The 21439-nt window shown below is 42.2% G+C and overlaps 1 protein-coding gene across 19 annotated transcripts in view; it reads right to left on the bottom strand.

Moving 5' to 3' along the window:
• ADAM22 (ADAM metallopeptidase domain 22) overlaps window positions 1-20072 on the bottom strand; it is a 139689-nt gene extending 119617 nt beyond the window's left edge. For all 19 annotated transcript variants that reach the window (XR_012774163.1, XR_012774164.1, XR_012774165.1 and 16 more), the window contains exons 1-3: window positions 19902-20072; window positions 19561-19721; window positions 1927-2003 (exon numbers count right to left, since the gene is read on the bottom strand). Coding sequence is in view for 13 of the 19 variants with exons in the window: in XM_075492772.1 (XP_075348887.1) it covers window positions 1927-2003; window positions 19561-19721; window positions 19902-19959 (296 nt within the window). In the remaining 6 variants the exon portion in view is untranslated. The remainder of the gene's footprint in view (window positions 1-1926; window positions 2004-19560; window positions 19722-19901) is intronic.
• Window positions 20073-21439: the final 1367 nt, after the last annotated feature.

Genomic DNA, 21439 nt, shown 5'->3' with positions numbered 1-21439 from the left:
TGAACCTTGCTCTTTTCAAGCATTCAACTACTTTTCAATTATAAAGCTACTGTGGGCTAAATTTGCAATCCACTCCTCAGAAAAATCAGTGCTTTTCTCTCAGGAACCTTAGAAAATACATACAGCATATAATACAGAGAGTAAGAATTAGAAGAGAATAAAAATATATACAGCCTTCTGAATAGAACAGATTTGTTCACAGGAATAATAATTAAGAATACATTTTAAATGTTGCTCCGGCATACTTGGCCCTCTTTTTATTTGATGATCTGCAAATGCTATTTCAGAAGCAGTTTAAATGTTGATTTAAATGTTAAATATCATGATAGAAGTCAAACATCTTAATTTCCTTACAGCCTTCTTGTTTTCATTTAGCACAATTTGTGATAGGACTTTTTTCACATTATAAAAAGCACAGCTCCTCAGGAAAAGTTCATATTTAAATTGGATTCTAGCACTCCTAAGAACAGTAAGAACATATTTTGACAGTCTTACTGATACAAATACTGGTCTAATATCATTAAAGACAACAAAAGAATGACATAAAAATAGGATCCCGCTCAAAACAAATCAAACTTTAAACATAAGCATTTGCGTGTCTGTGGTTATATGTATATGTACATGTGTGTAAACAAAAAATCCACATACAGAGAACTGCTGCAGTTCATAAAATCACATCCTTAACTTGTCTTTTCATATACCATTAGTAAATGTGTTTACTTTTATTAAGATGACCTGAAATTCATACTACAAGGAAAATCCTGACCTTTGAGAAACTAACTGTGACCACACCATTAATCTGCCACCCAAAATAAAATCAGGTTTGTGCAACCTACTCTCAGAAAGGTATAAATATGTATACAAAACTGCTATTTCCAACAAACACTGCAATGTTGTGAACTTGGTGCTTTTAAGCAGGAAATTCTTCCCCTAGAATTCTTTTAAAATGCATTTGTTATAAGATCATACTTCTAAACCAGCCTCTTTTCCTCTCCTTCCGGCAGCGCAGTGTCTCTGCCGTCTGTAACCAGCAAGGATTCACATGTGTTTTTTAACTCATGTCAGTGCACATAAAGAAATTGCCACTGTTTAAAATGTGTTTACAAGTGAAAAAAACCTGAAATTTGGATGGCTCCCATTGCAACCTGAACAGTTCATCTTCATAGCAGAAAAACTTGTAGCAATTGAGCACCGAACCACACAACATTGTGTTCAATTCTTAGGAGCTGAATTACTTAACAAAGCATTTCTATTTACTATATTATTTATTCTCTTTTCACTTCAGAGCAGAAAAGCAAAGCAATTCCTATTTTAAAATAGCTGTGCTAAAAAGCTACTTCAAAAACTCATTACTGAAAGACACATACCAGATTTTGCTTTAAGTTTACTATTGTTCAATCTTTCCTCATAGACTAAAGTTCATAGTCTGCTACTGCCTTATAATGCTTCTCTGTTCCCGAACGACTGTAAATGCATCCAGAGAAACTTCATTCCCAACTATCCATCTCATTCTTTTTTGAGGATTAGCTGTAGTGTAATTGCTGTATCTCCAGTACTTTGCACTTGGTTATTAAAATGCTAACAGCTACCAGTTTTCAGCAGCTCCACCTTTTAATATCCAAGGAGGCTCTGCATGAGTAGAGTAATTTGCCTTTATGGTAAACTGAAAGACAGCAAATGAAATTATAACACTAAAACGTTAGTTACACTGCAATAGCTACTAAGTAGTAACAATGGGAATATCAAAGCCTACAACTGTACTTGAGAAAATAACAAAAGAACTTAAAATATACTACTGCAGACAAACTCAATACCTAGAAATAGCGTTTGTGCTGTAATACAGCCTCTAAAGCCTCCATTGAAAAATGATATTTAACTGGCACCAGGTCTTGAAAAAATGTAGAGTAAGATACAGTCATTACTTACTGGTTTAGCGTCACATCTAGGATAAAAGATGATCCAAAAGCATCAACCTGGAAGCTGGCTCGAGCAATGTGGGTAGACTGCAATATTGAAAAGACTGGAATTAGTATTCAGCTACAACAAAACATATCGTACAGGTTTGTGAACACATCGCGTAAATATATTTACTAATTAACAATATGCCATTAACCAAAAAAATTGCATTGAAACAGATAAAGCAGTCTATGATAATGAATAAGAGATCTGTTTTCTGAATCTATGAGGCTTATTCAAGAATTCCCAACAACACAACCTGTGACTGGGAGGCCCTGCCTTAGTAACCCCCCATCTTAACCCATCCACACCGTAGGAAACGGCTCTTTTCTTTGAACTTCCATCCTGGGCAAAACCCTGAGCAAACTGAGTGGAAAACTTCCCCCGGCTAATGTGTTACTTGTTCCTTAACCTGACTCTGGACACAGACCGGTGGAGAACAGCTGAGACGTTATGGGTTTGGTCAGACTGGGATACACTCACAAATCTCACCGACATTACCTGAAAGAAACTGCTCATTCAGACGGACTCTCATTTAAGCCCATATAGTGAGGTGATAGCAGTGGGCTAAAACCAGATGAGTTGCATTTTCTGTAAAGGTCTGACTCACCACCCTGTAACCCATCTCCTCCAAAAGGCTCCCAAAACTCCAACCCCCTGAGCAGTCACTAAAACCAAAGAAAAATGGGTACTAGAGAAACATCTTTCTTTCTTTCTCTCTTTGCCATATATTTTCCTGAATTAATTGCTTTCATTCAGTCCTACAGAGAACAAACATGGGAATACTTTGTAACTCACAATCTGCCAGAAATAGAGTATTTATTCTAGTAGTAGTGGAAGAAAATCCTCAGCTACCCAATAGAAATGCAACAGTTGTTTCTAGACCTGAAAACTCCCAAGAAATGGAACAGCCATGTTATTTAACTAATTAAAGCTACTTTCAGACTTTTTGGAACAGTTTCAACTTTGTTCTCATTTTCTTTCCATTGAAATCTGCACATTAAGATTTGAAGCATGTAGACAGAGGAATCTAAGAGGAAACACTGAAGGACCACTTACAACTCTAAACTACACTTCCCTAAATAAATACAATACAGGATAGTACAACTGTAACAAATGATTTATTGAAAACTCCAGGAAACACAGGACAGGATGGGATAATGTGAATCATCAAATTCACTCTCTCTAAAACTACTGGCAGGCTTTCAATACGCATTAAATCCAGAAGAGTTGAGAACACCAGTTTCCCTGGAAAAGAACAGCAACAAAGAAACGGAAAGCTGAGGGAATCATGACCTTTTTATTACATTTTTTAGTCGCCCTACAGCAGAATTTTCTTTTTATGCCTACATATATAATCATGAGTATTAATAAATACAAAAGACAACAACCATGAATACATATTTATAAAGAGTTGATTCCGTTAAAAAAAACAAAAGTCAAGACAGCTTCTCTTACCAGAGGATGCTCAGGCTGAGTGCCCTCTACAAAAATGACTAGCTGTGCCACTGCAGTGAATCTGCACGCAAAATTGCGTGATAAGAAATTCCAGATATTTACGTTACTGTTTAGAAGGATAAAGTATTAACTGGAAAGCTTCTTAGAAGGCCTCTCAGTAGATACAATTCACAGAGTCAGATATCCCTTTCAGCTATCCCCATTACATCTAACCTGCTTTGTAACACAGGCCACAGGTCTTCACTAAGCGGTTCTTGTAACTTCTGGATTATTTAAGAGCATCTCTTTTGAACAAATGTATCATCCTTGACCAACTAACTGAATATAACACATAGTTTACCTTATCTGAGTAAATAATTTCAGTGATTAATTACCATCAATATTAAAAGCCTACTTTCTAGCCAAAAAAGCCTAAAAAAAAAAGGCAGTAATTCAGTAATTTCCACACATCACCCATTTTGATCCCTTTGTGAAATTACGGGAGTCAAGCTAGTGCCAAACGGCCCGTGACACAGCCGGCTGGTACCTGTAAGGCGACGACGGACACCCACAGCACGTACAGCCAGCCACACGCAGGGCCGCCATTTTAGCTGCTTCTGGCCTGCAGCAGCTACCACAAATACAGCAAAAACAACCATCAACATATTATCACATTAGCATTGGCATTTCTTTTCCAGCTCTCAAGCAGCAGAGTTTGCTTTGAATGATTTTTCAATTCCATCTTCTCTTGCTAGATGTGAATTTTTAGGCTGCTGCTTATAAACAGGATGTGACAGGCCAAGAACCGAGTAAGGTACTAGGGGCCAGCGCAAGTTTTGTCATTCCCTTGTTCCACTGCAGCACGTTTGCTAACCTTAACTAACCTTCATTTACCTACCTGCGCTGCAACAACCACTTTCTGATCAAAGGAGTAATGGCAGCCCAGCTGTTTGCTTTTCATCATTACATTATTAAATGCAAAGAACATTCTACAGCACTTTATTATTTTTGTTTGTTAACAACATAGCTACATAGGCCATCATTTAGATCTGTATACACAGTATAACCAAGTCTTCTATATGACCATATGCTGGTACCAAAAGACAATTCATCAGTAAGGAAGAATATAAAAAGCCTAACTTAAATTTCTAAATGTACATATACTAAATGTAGCATTTGTCATTAAAATGTATTCGACTCATACACCATAAGAGCAAAAATAACTAGAGGTTGTTTTGTTTGGATTGGTTTGGTTTGGTTTTTAACTGCTAGGTATATTGCATCATATTGATTTGGTCTGGGAAATTTCCTCCCTTGAACCTGTCTCTAAGATAAACAATTACAAGGCTAATGTATTTCTGAGGTGACCCTGGACACAGTTATTCCCTGACAGAAGCTGTTAATGTGGATTTAAGGGAGAAAATGCCTATTAATAAATTAAGATGAAAAACATTACGCAGATGTAACCGCCCCCAAGACAAGTGGTGCAAACCCAGGAAGCTCACCATTAAGTTTAAGCTCCAGTGCAATCAAGCGTACCTCAAGTGTATCTCAAACCTACTGAGATACCAAGATGCATATTTTGGATAGCCAGACAAACTCAGCCCTTTCCAGAAATTGCAGCCCTTCCAGATTCAAAGAATCCTTCAACCCTGATAGGTGGCTGTAACACACTGCAACACTGCGCAGTGTGGGCTGCTGCCGAAAACAGACAGTTCTGCCCCATCCTGGCCACGTCTTCCCACCTGCTCTCCCTTATCGGCTCCTGTGACCGCCCAGAAAGTCAGATCAGCATCAGAGAATTAATTATTACTTGGAGTGGCTCTGTCTTCTGTCGGACAAATAAGCTGATCCAAATAAACTATACAGTCACACCATGAGTACATGCGATGGGAAGAAGCTGGAGGGGACATACAAGAGAGAATGAAGAGGAAGACAGATTCCCCTTTTCAATGTCAGCTAACAGATCTCATTCAGCGTAATAAAAAACTGCACCTTAAGAGTGCCAGCCACTACATTCTTTAGGATAACAATTCTTCCGAATATCTGGTTAAAAGCCACAAAATAAAGAAACAGATTTTTAAAAGTCTTGGCTCTACATTATTTTTAAGCATATCTGCCTGCCTGCTCAGTGAATAGGTAAAAAGGCCAGCTGAAAGGGAAGCTTAAATTCATAGACATATGTCAATAAAAGAACACAAAGGAAGGAAATTAGTATTTATGCCATCTATACCATCTCATTCAAGCAGAAGTAACAAGAAAGACACCTGCAAAGGCTCCTCTAAACCACTGAAGCAAGACAATCAATTATGTCATTCAGTTCTCAAACCAAGGAACTTTCTCAGAAAATTCGAGGCTTTTTCAACAACCATAGATGTGACACATCAATGGCTGACAACTGAGTCATAAAAAGGGAGTTCTTGGAGACCAGGAGAGATGCACTCAGTGCAGAACATGAACAAGGGCCAGGAAAGGAGAATCCAACAACTTAATGGAAGAGCGCAGTGCCCGTGCATCTGAAACAATCAAAAAGTTCTGAAATTTTAATGTCATGCAGCTGAAGAAGGAAAATATCAATAACAACTCTGAAATTAGCTGCAGTACTTTCAGATGCAGTTTCTACTGGCATATAAAGTGTACTACTCTGCAAGCCCCTCTATGGAAAATACTAAGCATCCCATGCATCCAATGCAACTATGGGAGAGCTAGCTTTTGTCAAAGATTGCAAAGTTTAAGCATCTCAGTGAATGTCTGGAAGGAATCAAAAGTAAATGGAGTGGAAAGGATTATTTCAAATCACTATGCACAAATGTATTTTACCTATAACAAATATTAAAAGCTTGAATCCTAGAAAAATAAAAGTGGTATGCAAACCTTCCTGCCAAACCAAGAGGGATGTGATCCCAATTATTTTAAATCACCTGCTCTATGCTTTAGGGATCACTGCAGTAACAGAGGAGTTGGGCAATCAGTAGCAAGTACGATTCTTTATTATTACAAAGAAACACAACAGAAAAATGATGATTTCTGACACAGTCCTTTCAGTACCCCTGCTGGGGATCAGCCTTCTCCAGAAACTGGCCCTGAAGAATGAGCATCTCCAAAGGGAATACACGCACATAAACTACAACCAATGTCTATCACTGCAGACCAATGGTGAACCTCATTGCACTGTACTGTAGGTAACCTTAAATATGTTTGGAAGATTTTCATTTCAAATAGGTCAAATATTTTAACCACTAGTGAAACACTTACAAGCTACTCATTTTCTTAATAATCAAACTAACGAGAATTTTAAAAGGAAATATTTTAGAAATTTTCCTCACATTGTGTATAATTAGTTGGGTGTTGAAAGCAGCATAGTAACATGATGACTAATATTTTTCCCCATTAAAATAAGAAAAATGAAAATTAAAAATATATTGTGGTATGATGGGCAGTTCCTCATAATACATGTTTCTTACTTCTGAAGTATCCTGCATAAAGCATTTTGATGTTTTGCTGGAAGAGATAACAATAATTTCTATCAAAATAGAATAATGTCTTAAAAAAAAAAAAAAAGATGAGAAAATCCTATTTATATGCTTGCCCTTTGATGTAAGGAATTTTATATTTACGACTATTTATAGCATTGTGGTTTCTAATTAAAAGATTCTGATCAAATTTGTAGACTGAGAAGAAAAGCATCAAGAGAATCAAGAGAGACAATAATACAGAATGTTATAGCAAGAAAGAACTTAAAAGCTATGCTTCAGAGCTTGTAAGAACAATGAGGTTTTATAGCAGACACTCTGGGACTCAGTCACATTTACAAAATAACAGATTCCTCAGACATTAATTTAATTTCCCCCACACCTCACCCTGTTTAACAGGAGAACAGAAACGTCAGGTTGTTAACAATCCTTTAAGTATGTATGAAATGACTGTTTCTTAAATTCAGTAAGGAGGCAGATAAGTCCATGCGAAATGAAAATAAATACATTCATGAAATTAAATGAAAAAATATTAATCTTTTTATGTAGATTTATCTAAAAATAATTTTAACTGTGTTTTTGAAAACAATCATAAATTTATGCTACAGTAGAGGAAGACCGTGCTAATTAGCACATGTACACATTATAAAAGGACAATTTTCAGCCTCAGGTGTGTTGTAATAAATCCAGAGTATATTGTTGCTGTATGTAAAATAAAAATTTGTTCAAAAACTTACTCTTCTACTTGCACTGGAAAGAAAAAAACAAACAAACAAACAAAAAATTTGCTCAGAGACAAAATTCAGAAATTAGCCTAGGTCCAATAATAAGAATAAATATCTCCAAGACAAAGAATCACTTTTAAAAAATAAACAATAAAACATAAATTCAATGTGATTTCCTCAGACCCTCCCTATTGCCATTTGCAAATGCCTCATTTTAATCAAAAGTTCAGTGTCACTGAACTGGATTCACATATCACAGCATATTAAAGAACTGCAAAATCTCTTTTTTACTTTCCCTAGCATTCTCAAAATATTTATAGGCACTCATTTACTATATTAATCATCATTATTTGCCATTTTTCATGCAAGCTCTCTCTTTTTATCCAATGCATAAATCTAAATATCTATGGGGCTTTCTTTAGGGGGAAAAAAAGTTATTGAATGAAAAAAAAACGCAGAATAGAATCATGGTTTGATGAAAAGGCTTTTACAGCTGCCTCTTTGGGGTACATTTAGTAAATAAGTCATTTATTCTGAGGAAAAGCTAGAAATAAGAAAAGATTTTAAGAGGTCCATGTTCATTTTTGAATCTTGGATCACATATCTGTTCTCTGTGCCAAATGAGGGTGGGGCAGAGGGAGAGTTAAACACCACCAGCCGGAGCATAGTGCCATGGCCCAGTTCACTTTGGTGGGGTTTCGCCAGTTCTCAGCAGATGAAGATCTTGACAAAGTCGTAAACATGACCTAAAATAGCTTTTCTCCGCATAAACATCACACTATCAATGAAATCAGAGCCAGAAGCAAGGACTGCTTGTACCTCTAAAATGCCAGTGATTATTCTTCTCAATAGTAAAAAAAAAAAAAAAAAATTCTCTTTTATTATTTATTTGCGGTTTTGAAATCAGAGGCTGTTTGGGTTTACTCAATACAGGGTCCTCAGAAATATGGATGAGGGGAATAGCACCAGGAAAAAGGAAGCCTGAGCACAAACCGATGCAGTGTATTACGCAGGTATCGCTACTGCAGATCCAGTACCTGGGTAGCAGCAGGGATCCTTCAGAGGTCCTACAGAGATACAATGTGGAGCTCTGTTGGGCTTGGCTGTATCTGCTCATGCAACTCACCCTAGACCTTCACATGACACTCCAAAACCATGGGCATCTTTGAACAGTTAGAACAAACTGACTAAGAAAAAATAATTCTTACTTTCCCCTGAAAAGTTCTCTTCTTGCTCTCCTTCCTTCCCTCCACTTCATCTTCCTCAAAAATTTACCCAAGGTTAAATGACGGAGTAATGAAGACAGGAAAACTATCGAGCTGTCACTGCTAGCAAATTTAGCATGAACTACCATTTAATCTCGCAGATCTAAAAGGACAAATTTAAGTAACTGAATGGGCAAGATGCTGCTTCCCAAGAGGCAATCCAACACTTGTTTCCAGCACCAGAAAAACCCCGTGGTACCGGATCTTATACTTGCTGTGCTTTTATGTATAGAAGATGATGTTAGTTTGACTTTAAGAAAATTTTAGTTATAACTTTTGATTTCCTACGAAACTATTTACTGTAATTTCTGTGGTTGTGAAAGTCTTCATATCCCAGTGAAAGGAAGAACTGCAAGAACTTTTGGGAAGCCATGCTCTTTTTTTTTCTTTTTCTGAAAGGGAAGCAGCAAAGATTCTTGTATAAAAGGTCACATTTCACTAATGTGCAAGAGGTCTTAAATATATCACTGTTGGGGCAAAACCAGAAAATTGGTGACTGCTCAACCTCATGTTTTTAAAATGCATTTGACAAGATTCTTCATCAAAGACTAATGGCTAGGAAAAGTATGATAAAATAGGTGATTAATAAAGTACTGGCTTACAAATAGGAAACAAAGGAAAGTCATGAATGAAAACTTTTAAAGTTCAGAATATTTTCCTGCCATAATTCATACAAAAACCTTGATGACCATTGAAGATCACACTTCTAAAACCAAGACTGGGGAGCTGAGCAAACAGAGACGCACCCTGTGACACAGGGACACCGCAGCTTCCATGGCCCCCCACAGCAACCGTAGGTTTCAGAGGGTCAGATACAACACGAAGAGCAACGCTAGATACAAGAGCAGTAGAGCAATGTGTTCCATCTATCTCACTAGATACTACAGGACTTGACTGTGCAACTAGACGATGAACCTACTTCCTTGTGAAGAAGCATGAGGCCGGAGGGAAAGGATTCAAACAAGGAAAATCTCTCTTCAATTAAATACCCCCTCTCCCGAGGACGCCTGGCAGTTTCGAGTGGGCAGAACCCAAATGAGCCGCTATGCGTGCACAGCTGCAGCGTGAGAGGCAAACAACCAACGCACAGCGCATCTGCAGGGGGAGAGAACACAGAACAAGGGTACCAACGCACGCGCCGTAAGCAGCCCTTGAGGATGAACCCATCAACGTCATTCAGCTGTAGAAAGGACTATTGTCTCGAGGACACCAGTTAGGCAAGAAGGAAAGCTCAAGGGATCAAACAGTCAAGAGGAGTGAAGGCATTGCCCTCGCTGAAGCAGATGGCGCCTTGAGGTCATTTGTAGCCGCATGTTTTCCAAGCTCTGAAAGGAATCAATAACGTTTAGAGAAAGACCCCCTTTTCAGCATCTCTTGTAGGCTTCAGAAATGAAGGAACAGAGTTCCACTACCAGAGGAATCAGCAGAAACCCTCTGCTAACACCGCCTTTACGTTACAAATAAAGCATTCAAACATAATAAAAAGAGTGCACGCTAACTTTGCTCCTTTATAAAACAAGTATCAGTGACCAAAACATTTTTCAGCAACACAATGACGTATTCCAAACATTTTCAACTGGTCTTACATTTAGTTTGTATACAGAAGAAAGCTTACCAAAAGATTAGCTCGTCCCACTGGAAGTAACAAGCACTCTTTGACACCTAGAGCCTACCAACATGGCTAACTTTTCCCATAAACAGTTCTCGGGCAACAGCAGAAAGTTTACTAACATTTTGTCAGCACTACAGGCTAAGAAGAGCTTGACGAAACTTGCAGACTCTTAGGCGTGCCAATACATTGCTCAATCAACTCCACAGATAATACTTTTTAAATATGACTCACCCTACACATTCAAGTATCAAAGTCCTTTTAAAGTTGAAAAGTGCGAGAAAACCACAATTCAAAACTCATTTTCCTCTTGATACAGCCTAGGAGATCAAAATGAATGAACATTTTCACTGTATATATTTTCTGAAACAGCTGATGGATTTTTTTTCATTCCCACAGAATTTCAGGGGTTGAAATACTCCAAGGAGACATTTCTGGAACAGACCATGTTCCTACATACTGCTATTCTTCTGGGCAATTTTTGAGCTCTAAGTCAGGGCTGTACCCTCCACACTCGCATACATCACACTTTCAGTATCAAGGCACCATTAAAAGGCATTTACCCACACGAACTTTTTCTAAACTTTGTATTAATATTACATTCTGGAACATGCTTTTTCTAAAGCACGGTCACTTGCTACAGTTTTCTGGTCTGGGAACATTCATTTCAATTTAAAAAAGAAAAAGGAGAGAGATTGTAGAGTGAATTTGGTGTAGGTAGACAAATCAGAGCTGGTCAAATTACTGGCGGAATCACCAAATTTCATTGTCTGATGGCAAATGCTCAGCAGCAATGCCATACTCCTTAACTTTCTTTAACTGAATCCAGTTTTAAAGTTGGACTCCTCCTGACTCAACAGTTAAACAGCTCTACATCATTTGCCACTTTATTTGATTTCTACTTAATCATGTCCTTAATTTCAGGTGACATTGGCTTTCCACTTGTACTTACCCAACCAGCTAACCCTGGTCATGGAAGTGCACACCACAGCCTGGCAGAACCCATCCTGCCCATGCGCTCAGCACTCCCATGCAGCTCCTCAGCCACCTTTGCTGCTCAACGCTTACACAATAAAGTTTCTGGGAAAAAAAAATGAATCTTCCCTCACACAGTCATCAGACTAAAGTATTAAAAAGCTTGCACAGATATAATCTGCCGTGCTCAAAGCTCTCCTCCGCACTGAACATGCCTCCATCTGAGGAGACATGGTTCCACGCTTGGCTGTGGCTCAGCACAGCTGCCGCTGCGCAGTTCATCCCCGCAGCAATGATTTCTCCTCCTCAGATTAATGCAAATATTGCAATGGCTTCAGAGGAGTACTATCGGGGAGCATCTGTGGCTATGAAGAGCAAAACTTCATCTGACAGGCCTCTCTGATCCTTTACGCATTCCAAAAGACATCTCGGAACAGCATAGCCATGTGATGCCCAGGAGGCCACTGGCAAGCCAAAAGGAAGAAGATGACTAGAAGGGCTCAGTAGGCTTTCTTGTTTGAAAGTTTTCCACAGACAATCATAGTAAATTCGACATAGTTTAAAATAAATTAAAGGAGAAGTCAAGACTAGAGAGAAGAGAGCCAGGATGAGAGTCACAGTGATTTTTGGAGATGTAAAATTTAACAGTTGTTGTTAAAAGTCAGAAAAACAACAATTACACTGTTTCTTGAAAATACATATTGAAAAAAGATTATGTAGGGACCAAAAAACTGAAACATATCAGTAGGTGAATGAGAAAGAGACATTGTGTAGGAAGACAGCACAATCCTGTGTCCAAGAGCAGTGGGCTTGATCCTCTGATAGTACTGGACTTCACCCTCCACATCCATAGTTATCCGGACTCAGAGGACGGACATGAGCCTGGGCTGGCACCCAGATCATCTGACAATAGCCTGGTGAGCTACTTCCCCTGAAGCAGAAGGGCAGTCTACCAGGGAGGAGAAGCGGCTTTGGCTCAAACCCATGGGAGCCGACAAGAAGAATCCCCGTCCTCTCAAGGGAGAGGAACCTCGTGGGAGGTGGCCACAGTAAGTGGAAGGACCACAAACCTCAGCTCAGCCAATTCGAGAGGGAAAAGCACTGAGGCAGTGCTAGCCAAAAGGACCCACAAGGACTTCAAAAGCGCTGAACTTTATCAGGCTTTTGAAGGTTTTACAGAGTTTGATTGACCTTTAGCAGTGTTTGACAGGATAACTGCAATAATGTTTTAACAAGCAGAGCCCTAAGAAAAGTTGTTAGTCTTGAGTCACTTAAAGACTGGTATAACTACTGAGAAGACTACAAAGGGGACCTGAAGTACCAGAAAGATAATATAATGCCAGATCTGCCATGACAGTGTTACATGTACATCCATAATGCTCCTGTGACAAACGTTTTAGAGTGAATGTTAACTTCATATATAGTTCCTCCATACTTTGGGTAAATCTCAGCAAAATTTATCATGACACTACTTGGAATGCAACACGCTTCTGCATCATGAATGTGTTAGAGCAGATGATTAGCCGCAACAAAGGTCCCAAAAGAGGTGTCCTCAGTGAAGCAGTGGCAGGAAGAATATTCAGTTTGATCCTGCACTCAGCAGCACCAACACAGATCAGGAGTAAATGTAGATATTGATTTCCAGAGCTGGAAAGGACTTCTCTGTCAGACTTTGCAGTTATTATATTGATTATGGCAACAAGCAAATGTTGGCAAAAACACTTTCTATAAGGATTGTTACATCTGAGCCTTTAAGACCCTTCATGACTGTATATAAGCCTGTTTTACGAGATTAAGCCATAGCTTTTGGAATAGCTCTCTTTTCAGCTCTGCTGTGGCACAAGCAAGAAAAGATATCACAAAACAAAGATTTCCCATGCAGCCTGGACTAGGATTTTCGAAGATACCTATGTCTTCTAATCACCCCTCGAAATCTGCATCCTGATATCATATTTTTGCAACATGAACTCTGAAGTAGCAGCTACCAGAGGTTTTTTGCTGGATGATTTTTTGGACATATTTATTTACTCTCATAACAAATCTCATTATCACGTAGGGAAAGACTTTCCCTAAAATGGCCTTGCAGAGAAGGATAAATTAGAAATTTGAAATATTCTTTGCCTATAAAATACCAAAACACACTATGAATATATAAAAAGGCACATCTGAAAGTCCTTCCTACATCAGAAATCAAAGGTCACTCTCAGTGCCCTTGCAGCATGTAGCAATCTATAGCAAAGTTTGGCTTTCAGCACTTTTTTTTTTTCTCTTCAGGAAGGCAGGACCTGCATCAAGAGTCTTGATATTTTAACTGTAATTCACATATTCATAAAACAGAGTATTACTTGGTTGGTGAAGTATCTTATCCTTACATGAATATTGCAGAACTGCTTACACTGAACATACAGTAAAGTATCACATACATTTTGCCAAACGCCTTATAAAACTTAAGAAAAGAGGGAGAAGAAGCAACAAGGCAGGAAGAAAACTAAATCTGGCAGTACACCAAATGCATGTTCTTACTGCTCACTACAGCCTCAGTCCCAGTTTAGCCTCCTCCCCCTTTGGTTTTGCAACAGGTTGATCGAAAATGGCGCCTAAGTTTCTCCAAGAGACAGCAGTCATTTGATTAAGTGGGCAGAATTTTTTAAATTGGGCAACTTCTCATGACACTTCTCTTCCAACAATCATCACCCATCAGTCCCAAAATCTAGAGCTGTTTTATAAGCCACTCAACAGCCAGAATTCATTTTTTAACCACAGATTACTAATTGTTTGAGCTACCAAACATGGGAACCTGTAATACCAACAGGAGTTGGCAGCATCAGAACAGAAAGTGAGAATGTTTTAAACAAAGTCAGCAGTATCAGAAGCACCTGCAAAGAATAGGGATATCCTGTTCAATGACTAGAATAAGACACCAAGAAGTCAGAGAATCCAATAGCAAAGACTAGGCAACACCTGAATAACTACTGAAGATTTCAACTCCAAGTGCAAGCAGAGCTATGCAAGCTCAGCACGACAGAGCAGAGCTTCTCTGCAACTGATTATTAGCAATAAGAAGTTATTTAAGACATTTGTAAGCCATGCTTCCAAATGGATGTACGGAATTGTATCATTTGGTCACAAACAATTCAGAAATGCAGACTGTAGAAGACAAATACTTTGCTGAAAACTACTGAGTCACTCTGGACTACAAACAACACGTACATCTACCTCCAGATACAGTTCAGACCTGGAGCCCCTTCACACCAGGCTCCCTACAACAAGGTCAGCCCTTTTACTCACTCAGAATGAATCCAGCATAACTTCATGACAACTGGCAATAAGCAAGTGAAAAACAGGTTGAGAAACAGAAGTTGCTATACTATGAATGTTTTGCACAGCCAGCAGAGATGAGTGAATCTATGTCCATAGTAGGTCATTGAGTCAGGACCTTGTTCCCACTAAAAATCATAGCAAATCTCCCAAATTTCCGTATCAACACCTAGATATATCAAAAATGGATAATGCAATGAAAGCCACAAGATTAACAATGTTGTCCCTCAGATTGTGTGTCCAGACCTATTAGCATGACCACAAAGTGCTGGCCTCAAGGAGAACTGGGACCCTTCTCCGCTGGCGCTGAGAGGCAGTCTCCAGCTGAGAGCAAGATCACTACTAAGTTATACTTAGGGTTGAGGGAAGGCATCTGTTGAGTGAAGGCATGTAGCGGTCTGGTACTCTAATCTCCAGCTGGAAAATTAATCTCATCTTCACAACCAGAACATTTGATGCACTGAAAATTGTTAAGAAAAAGGTCCACCAAATCGGGCGCTGATGTAGAGTACAAACTCAAATTTGTAAAAGCATACTTTGTGCTTTGTTTCGCTCTCCTTCACAGGCGGAAGAACAAATACAGGCAATGGGGAGGAAAGCTTACATACTCCCACATTTTAATGAAGAACATGCCTGCACAGTACTGACTAAAGGAAAGTATTAAGAAACATGATTTTCCATGTGCTTCTCACAATACCAAAATATGGCTCAAGGCATGGAGTTACAAGGTTCCTTATAAACACCCACAGTAGGAACTTTCTTTTAAACACAAAAATCTTAGCTTAGCCTTCACTGAATGCCTGTGCTGGTTTTGGCTGGGATAGGGTTAATTTTCTTCATAGTAGCTAGTATGGGGCTATGTTTTGGATTTGTGCTGGAAACAGTGTTGATAATGCAGGGATGTTTTCGTTACTGCTGAGCAGTGCTTACACAGAGTCAAGGCCTTTTCTGCTTCTCACCCCACCCCACCAGCGAGTAGGCTGGGGGTGCACAAGAAGCTGGGAGGGGACACGGCTGGGACAGCTGACCCCAACTGACCAAAGGGCTATGCCATACCATATGATGTCGCACTCAGTATATAAATCTGGGGAAGAAGAAGGAAGGGGGGGATGTTTGGAGTGATGGCGTTTGTCTTCCCAAGTAACCATTATGCGTGATGGAGCCCTGCTTTCCTGGAGATGGCTGAACACCTGCCTGCCCATGGGAAGGAGTGAATGAATTCCTTGCTTTGCTTTGCTTGCGTGCGCAGCTTTTGCTTTACCTATTAAACTGTCTTTATCTCAGCCCATGAGTTTTCTCACTTTTACTCTTCCAATTCTCTCCTCCATCCCACCGGGGGGCTGTGAGCGAGCGGCTGTGTGGGGATTAGTTGCCAGCTGGAGTTAAACCATGGCAATACCCCTGCCATAGAGGATGTTCATCTTTTAATAGGCTTATTTATGCAAGAGTAAATCAAGTGTCCATTGCTAGCATCCTGGATTGCGTTAATGATAATATTAATATTAGCATATTCTCAGATATATCTTATCTTGATTACTCTTTAGATTAAGTGCTGTGCAGCTGCTAATAGGTACCCTTTGGGAAAGAGAGAAATTGAAATACAGGAATGTCACGGATACTGGTAGTGACTCTATTCCATGGTAGAATTAAAAGCAGAAACCCAAAGTTACGTGAATTCTCCAGTGTCCACTATATAATGTATGTTAAAACATTAATGACATGAATATATAATAGCCTACAACATTTGCCTTGTGCTGTGTTCTGAAGTCCAGCAAACTTGGACAACTACAACTGTAAGCATGTTGATTTTGTTTCTTTGGCAATTACATTCTGGGTTTCTAGGTTGAGTACATAGACTATTTCCTTTACTATTTAATAGTAAAGCATGCATGTAGAGAAGTCACAATAGTTATGGTGATGGCCCAAAAAACCCAAAACAAACAAACAAAACAAAGGAGATCGCTAGAGAAAAACCTCAACAAACACTGAAAAAAACCACAGATTTTTAGAAATCTGCCAACCACCACTTCCCAGTCACTTCTGCTTTCAATTCCCTTCTTTCACCTCCTTTTTGCGTATTACACTCCTCTGGCTCAACTCCATTATAAGCCTGTTCTGAAACTCCTGATCTGCAAAGGCCACGCTTTGCTTCTGCTTTCCCCTGAAGGACCATCTTCATTTCCCTTTGTGCAATTCCAAACTCAGGCTTAGCATCCCTCTTGTACGACTTCTGCCCTTTTGGAAGCTAATGCTTTCATCCAGGAATTAAAAGAATCTGATCCAATTTAATGTGACTTCCTTCTCTCCAGCTTATCTCTCTCTCTCTGCTTTTATCTTTATCCAATTCAAAACCCAATTACATTGTTTTACATTAATTCAACAGCTACAGCCTTGTTGTCTAGTCCTCTGACTGCACCATCCCATTCAGGTATCTTTGCTTTTCTAGACACGGCTGCTTGTCCTTCAGCCATCAGAGATTCTTCTTGAATGCTTCAACCTTCTCCAAGAAGCATCCTCCCTAAACTAATCCACAAGACCATTAGCTTTGGTTTGAAATCTCTATTCAAGAGCAGTTTTTTCTAACTCTGATACCTAGCTGTCCAAAGACTACTAGCAATGGATAGAATAGGGCATGGAGACAGTCAGAGCATATTTAATCATAAAACAAACGAATACATATGAAAATTTTATTGATGGAGAGTGCACCTCTGTTCCCCTACCCTTTATATGCCATGGATCTTGGACTGTTAACTCTTCAGGGCAGGCACGGGCGTCTCTTCATGCGTGAGCAGAATCCAGCACTTTGTATCTTTATACTTCATGTGATTTCTACCAGCCACCCAAAAGCAACCATAAAAGTTAACTTAGTTAGTCCATAACTTCAATAAGCATTCTAGCAGAGGTAAGGGTGCTGGGTTTTTTTATGGGATGCTAAAGAGTCAGGATATTAAGTTACGCAACTGCAACAGTTAACACTATTACCACAAAAACACCTTCCTAAATGCAGCTTCTACAAAACTTCAGCTAAGCAAAGGCAGCCACGCTGCTGGTCCATTACTGCTGAGCTGACTCAGATTTCTGGGCGAGGGATGCAGTATCCTGCAATTAGGATGTAACCATGCCCCATGTGAGAAGCACAGAAAATCGGTACTGTTCCACTCGGCTGGCCTGCTTTCGCTTCATAATTTTCTTCCTGCAAATCACTGCCAGCTACTGCATCCTTCAGTGGGTGACAACCATCAGATACCATGGGAGAGGCTGTGGATATTTTAAGCAGCAGAGGAAAACTTCTTGATCAGGAGGAAAAGTTGCAGTTGCACACAGAGCTTTAAACGTTTAAGGTCAGTTTAGTGTGGAGACTGTTGTGAAACAAATGCATTTAACACTTTTTAACTCACTAGTGTTACTCTTTTTTCTGGTTGGAGTAACGCTAATACTGACTAACAGCTTCACTAAATGAGGATGACTTGAAAATTTTTTATGAGCATAAGATTTGGTGAATAAAAGTTGAGACATTCAGAAAAACAAAACCCATTAATTAACAGTTTCTTCTTTAAGACCAGTATTTGAATCCTAGTATTAGATCCAAATGCAACCATTACTACTTTTTAAACAGACATGTCACATAGCGTTTGTACTTGTGAATGTCCAAGGGTCTTCAAAGAATCCTGAAATGCTAAGAGGATTTTTTTTTTCTTTTTTAAGCAAAGCACCCATTTTGGAACTCTTAGAATCGTATTTTATTGTACCGTAAATATGGCCTTCACATCTGAAAAATCTTTATACAGAATAAGCTACATTCAGAGGCAAATAAATACACGATGAAGAGACTGTTCATTACTCAACTACAAAAAAAGAATGCAAGCTGTCAGCGCTTATACTTTAGGGACCATAAAAAAGAAATCTGAGACAATTTTTTCAGCTATCCTGTTTCTGAAATGGACAGCAGTCAATTGGAAAAGGAAGAGGATAGAGGCCTGCAACTCATCTTGGATATCAGCAGTTACCTCAAATGCACTAATTTTTTATGTTCTTCGCCTATAACAACATAGGCTCAATGTTTTTTTCCTTTAGATGTAACAGCCATGTACCATCTCAGATATGATGCTCAGTGATCGAGATTAAAGTCACGGTATTTTAACATAAATTGAGGCAGCTGTTTGTTAAAAGCTATAGGGACTGGTCTTCATAGAACAGAAATCTGAAAACACACCCCAGTTCGGATAGTAATACCTAAGTTAAATTGCTACGTGAAGTGCCCATGTTATACTCCCAGCAATTCCCTTCCGACTTCCAATTTCTATTTTTAAAAACACATCCGAGTCCACAGAACACAAGCCCACCCTGCCCACACTTCAGCCAGCAGCCGAAATTGAGCTGCAGCGTTTCCACTCCAGCTGTCGCAAAGGCACCGCAACTTTCATTTCGCGGCTCCCGCAGCCCGCCGGCAGCCGCGGCAGCGGGCTCTGCCTGCCCGGGGCACCCGCTGACGGCCGGGGGCGGGAATGTACATTTTACACAGGGACCATTTTAACCCGTTTGAGCGCTGCTGCAGCAGCAGCACTGGCATTCCCAGCGGTCCTCCGGGAAAACGAGCCGGGCATTTCACCCAGCAACGCTTCCAAATAAACGCTACCCTCGAGCGGTAAAAACACGCTTGGGGGAGGGGTGCGGCTGGGACACCGCACCGCCGCCTCCGCCGCTCTGGGGAGGGGGCCCCGCACCCCCGCGCCCTCCGGGGCTGCCAGGCCGCGGCGGCAGGTGCCCGGGGCCGCCCGCGGCTCCCCCCGCCCGGCGCCTACCTGCGTCCGCGCCGCGCCGCTCCGCACCCGCGTGCTCAGCGCCGGCCGCCGCGCCCCGCCGCCGCCCTCGCCGCCGCCGGAGACCAGCCGCAGGGGCCTGATGCTCTCTCGCTCCGCGAAGCGGCTCTCGCCCCGCCGCCCCGCCGCCGGCCCGGCGCCTCCTGCGCAGGGGAGAGGCACCCGTCACCCGGCTGCGCCCTCGCCCCCGGCGCGCAGGCTGGCGCGGGGACTCCGCTTCCACGGGGCTCCGCAGCGGCCCTCGGCGCAGCATCGCCCCCTCCCCGCCGCCGCCGCCGCCCCCGCCCCAAGCGCGGCGGCGCTGCCCCGCGGCCGCGACTCACCTGGGGCAGCGGGCAGGGCGCAGAGCGCCAGGGAGAGGAGGCAGGCGGCAGCCCGCATGGCGCTGCCCGCCGCCCCGCTCGCCGCCGCCGTGTGCCGCCCCGGCTTCCGCCGCCGTGCGCCGCCGGCTCCGCGCCTGCACGGGGCGGGGGGGGGGCTGCGGGGCCGCGGCTGCCGCGGGGCCGGGGCTGCCGAGCTCCGCCCCGCCGCCGCCGCCGCGCCGAGCCCCCTGCGAGGGAAGGAGATGGCGAGAGCCGGCGAGGCTCCCCGCAGAGCCCGCTTGGAAGAGAGAAGTGCTGGGAAATGTAGTCGTTGGCCAGGGCGTGAGGTGCCGGTGCGAGACCGGAGGGGAAGCCCCGGAGCCCGGGGAGCGCCGCAGGGCGGCCGCAGCCGCAGCCGCCCCCGCCCCGTGGGCAGCCCCGGCACCGCACTGCCCCGGGGCCAGGGGAACCCCCGCTGCAAAACTTGCTCTCTCTGCCAGCCCGTCCTGCCGGGGGCCCTGTGGGCAAGCAGCCGGCGCGTTTTCCCTCCCTCCCTACCTGCTCGCACTGCCCCCCGCCCCTCCTCTGAAGGGCTTCTGCCGCCAGCCCCTCTCCCCTCCCTTACGTGTCCCTTTTCAGAGCAAACCTCCATTTCCCTCTCTATGACCTTTTTTCCGCCTTTCTTAAATTTCCACTCCCTCCCGGCTTTCTCCACTGCACTAACACTTAAAGAGAGTTGGAAAGGATTACGACGCAGTATCACTCATTTCAAGTTACAACATGCTCTCCTGGACTAAGCAAGAGGCAAAGGCAAGGCCAAAGCAAGAGGCCGAAGTGTCAAGGAGTCCCCGCGATGTCCGTTCCCCGAAACCCGAGGCTTATTCCCCCTCAGCAGAGGGAGGGCTGCAGCTGCAACCCAGTTCTGCACTCCCACCTACCGGGAAGCCGAGGGCAGCAGCACTGCCCGTCAGCGCTGTACGTCACCTCTCTTAACTACGTTTCTTTTTGAAAATGGGACAAGAGTGGCAATTGTCTAAGGCACCCTTTCCCCCATCGTTTTCCGAAGCGGCAATAGGAAGGAGTGCCGTGGCACACAGCTAAGGTGAGTCGAGGGAGGAGGAGGAATGTCAGAGCAGCACAGTGGCGGATGCAGCTCGATACTGGGCCATGCAAGAGAATACGAGGTCAAACCACCCACGGCAAGGTTTTACACCAGTTACAAGCACATAATAAAGAGGTGGCATCACAGTAAATGGCACTGAAAGCTGCTCCTCGTTATAGTCTGGAAGATGAAAAGAATAACAACAACAAAATCTTTGTTTTCATAATCTTAAAACCATTATGCAGATCAATATTAATTGCATCGCTTGCACTGGCAACAGTCAGGACACCTGACACCTCCATTTCTGCTCTTAGGAGCGTTTCAGCCCGCCGGGCTGCCTTCCGTGGGCTCCCCCACGGAGGGACCCAGCTCCGGGCACCACAGCTCAGCAGCCGCTGCCTGCCACCCCGGGGAGCCACCCACCGGGGAAGGTCAGGGCTCCTGGCCTGATTTTTCT

This window comes from Mycteria americana, chromosome 2 (assembly GCF_035582795.1).
Source record: "Mycteria americana isolate JAX WOST 10 ecotype Jacksonville Zoo and Gardens chromosome 2, USCA_MyAme_1.0, whole genome shotgun sequence".
NCBI lineage: Eukaryota > Metazoa > Chordata > Aves > Ciconiiformes > Ciconiidae > Mycteria > Mycteria americana.
This window is presented reverse-complemented; position numbering and strand designations above follow the sequence as displayed.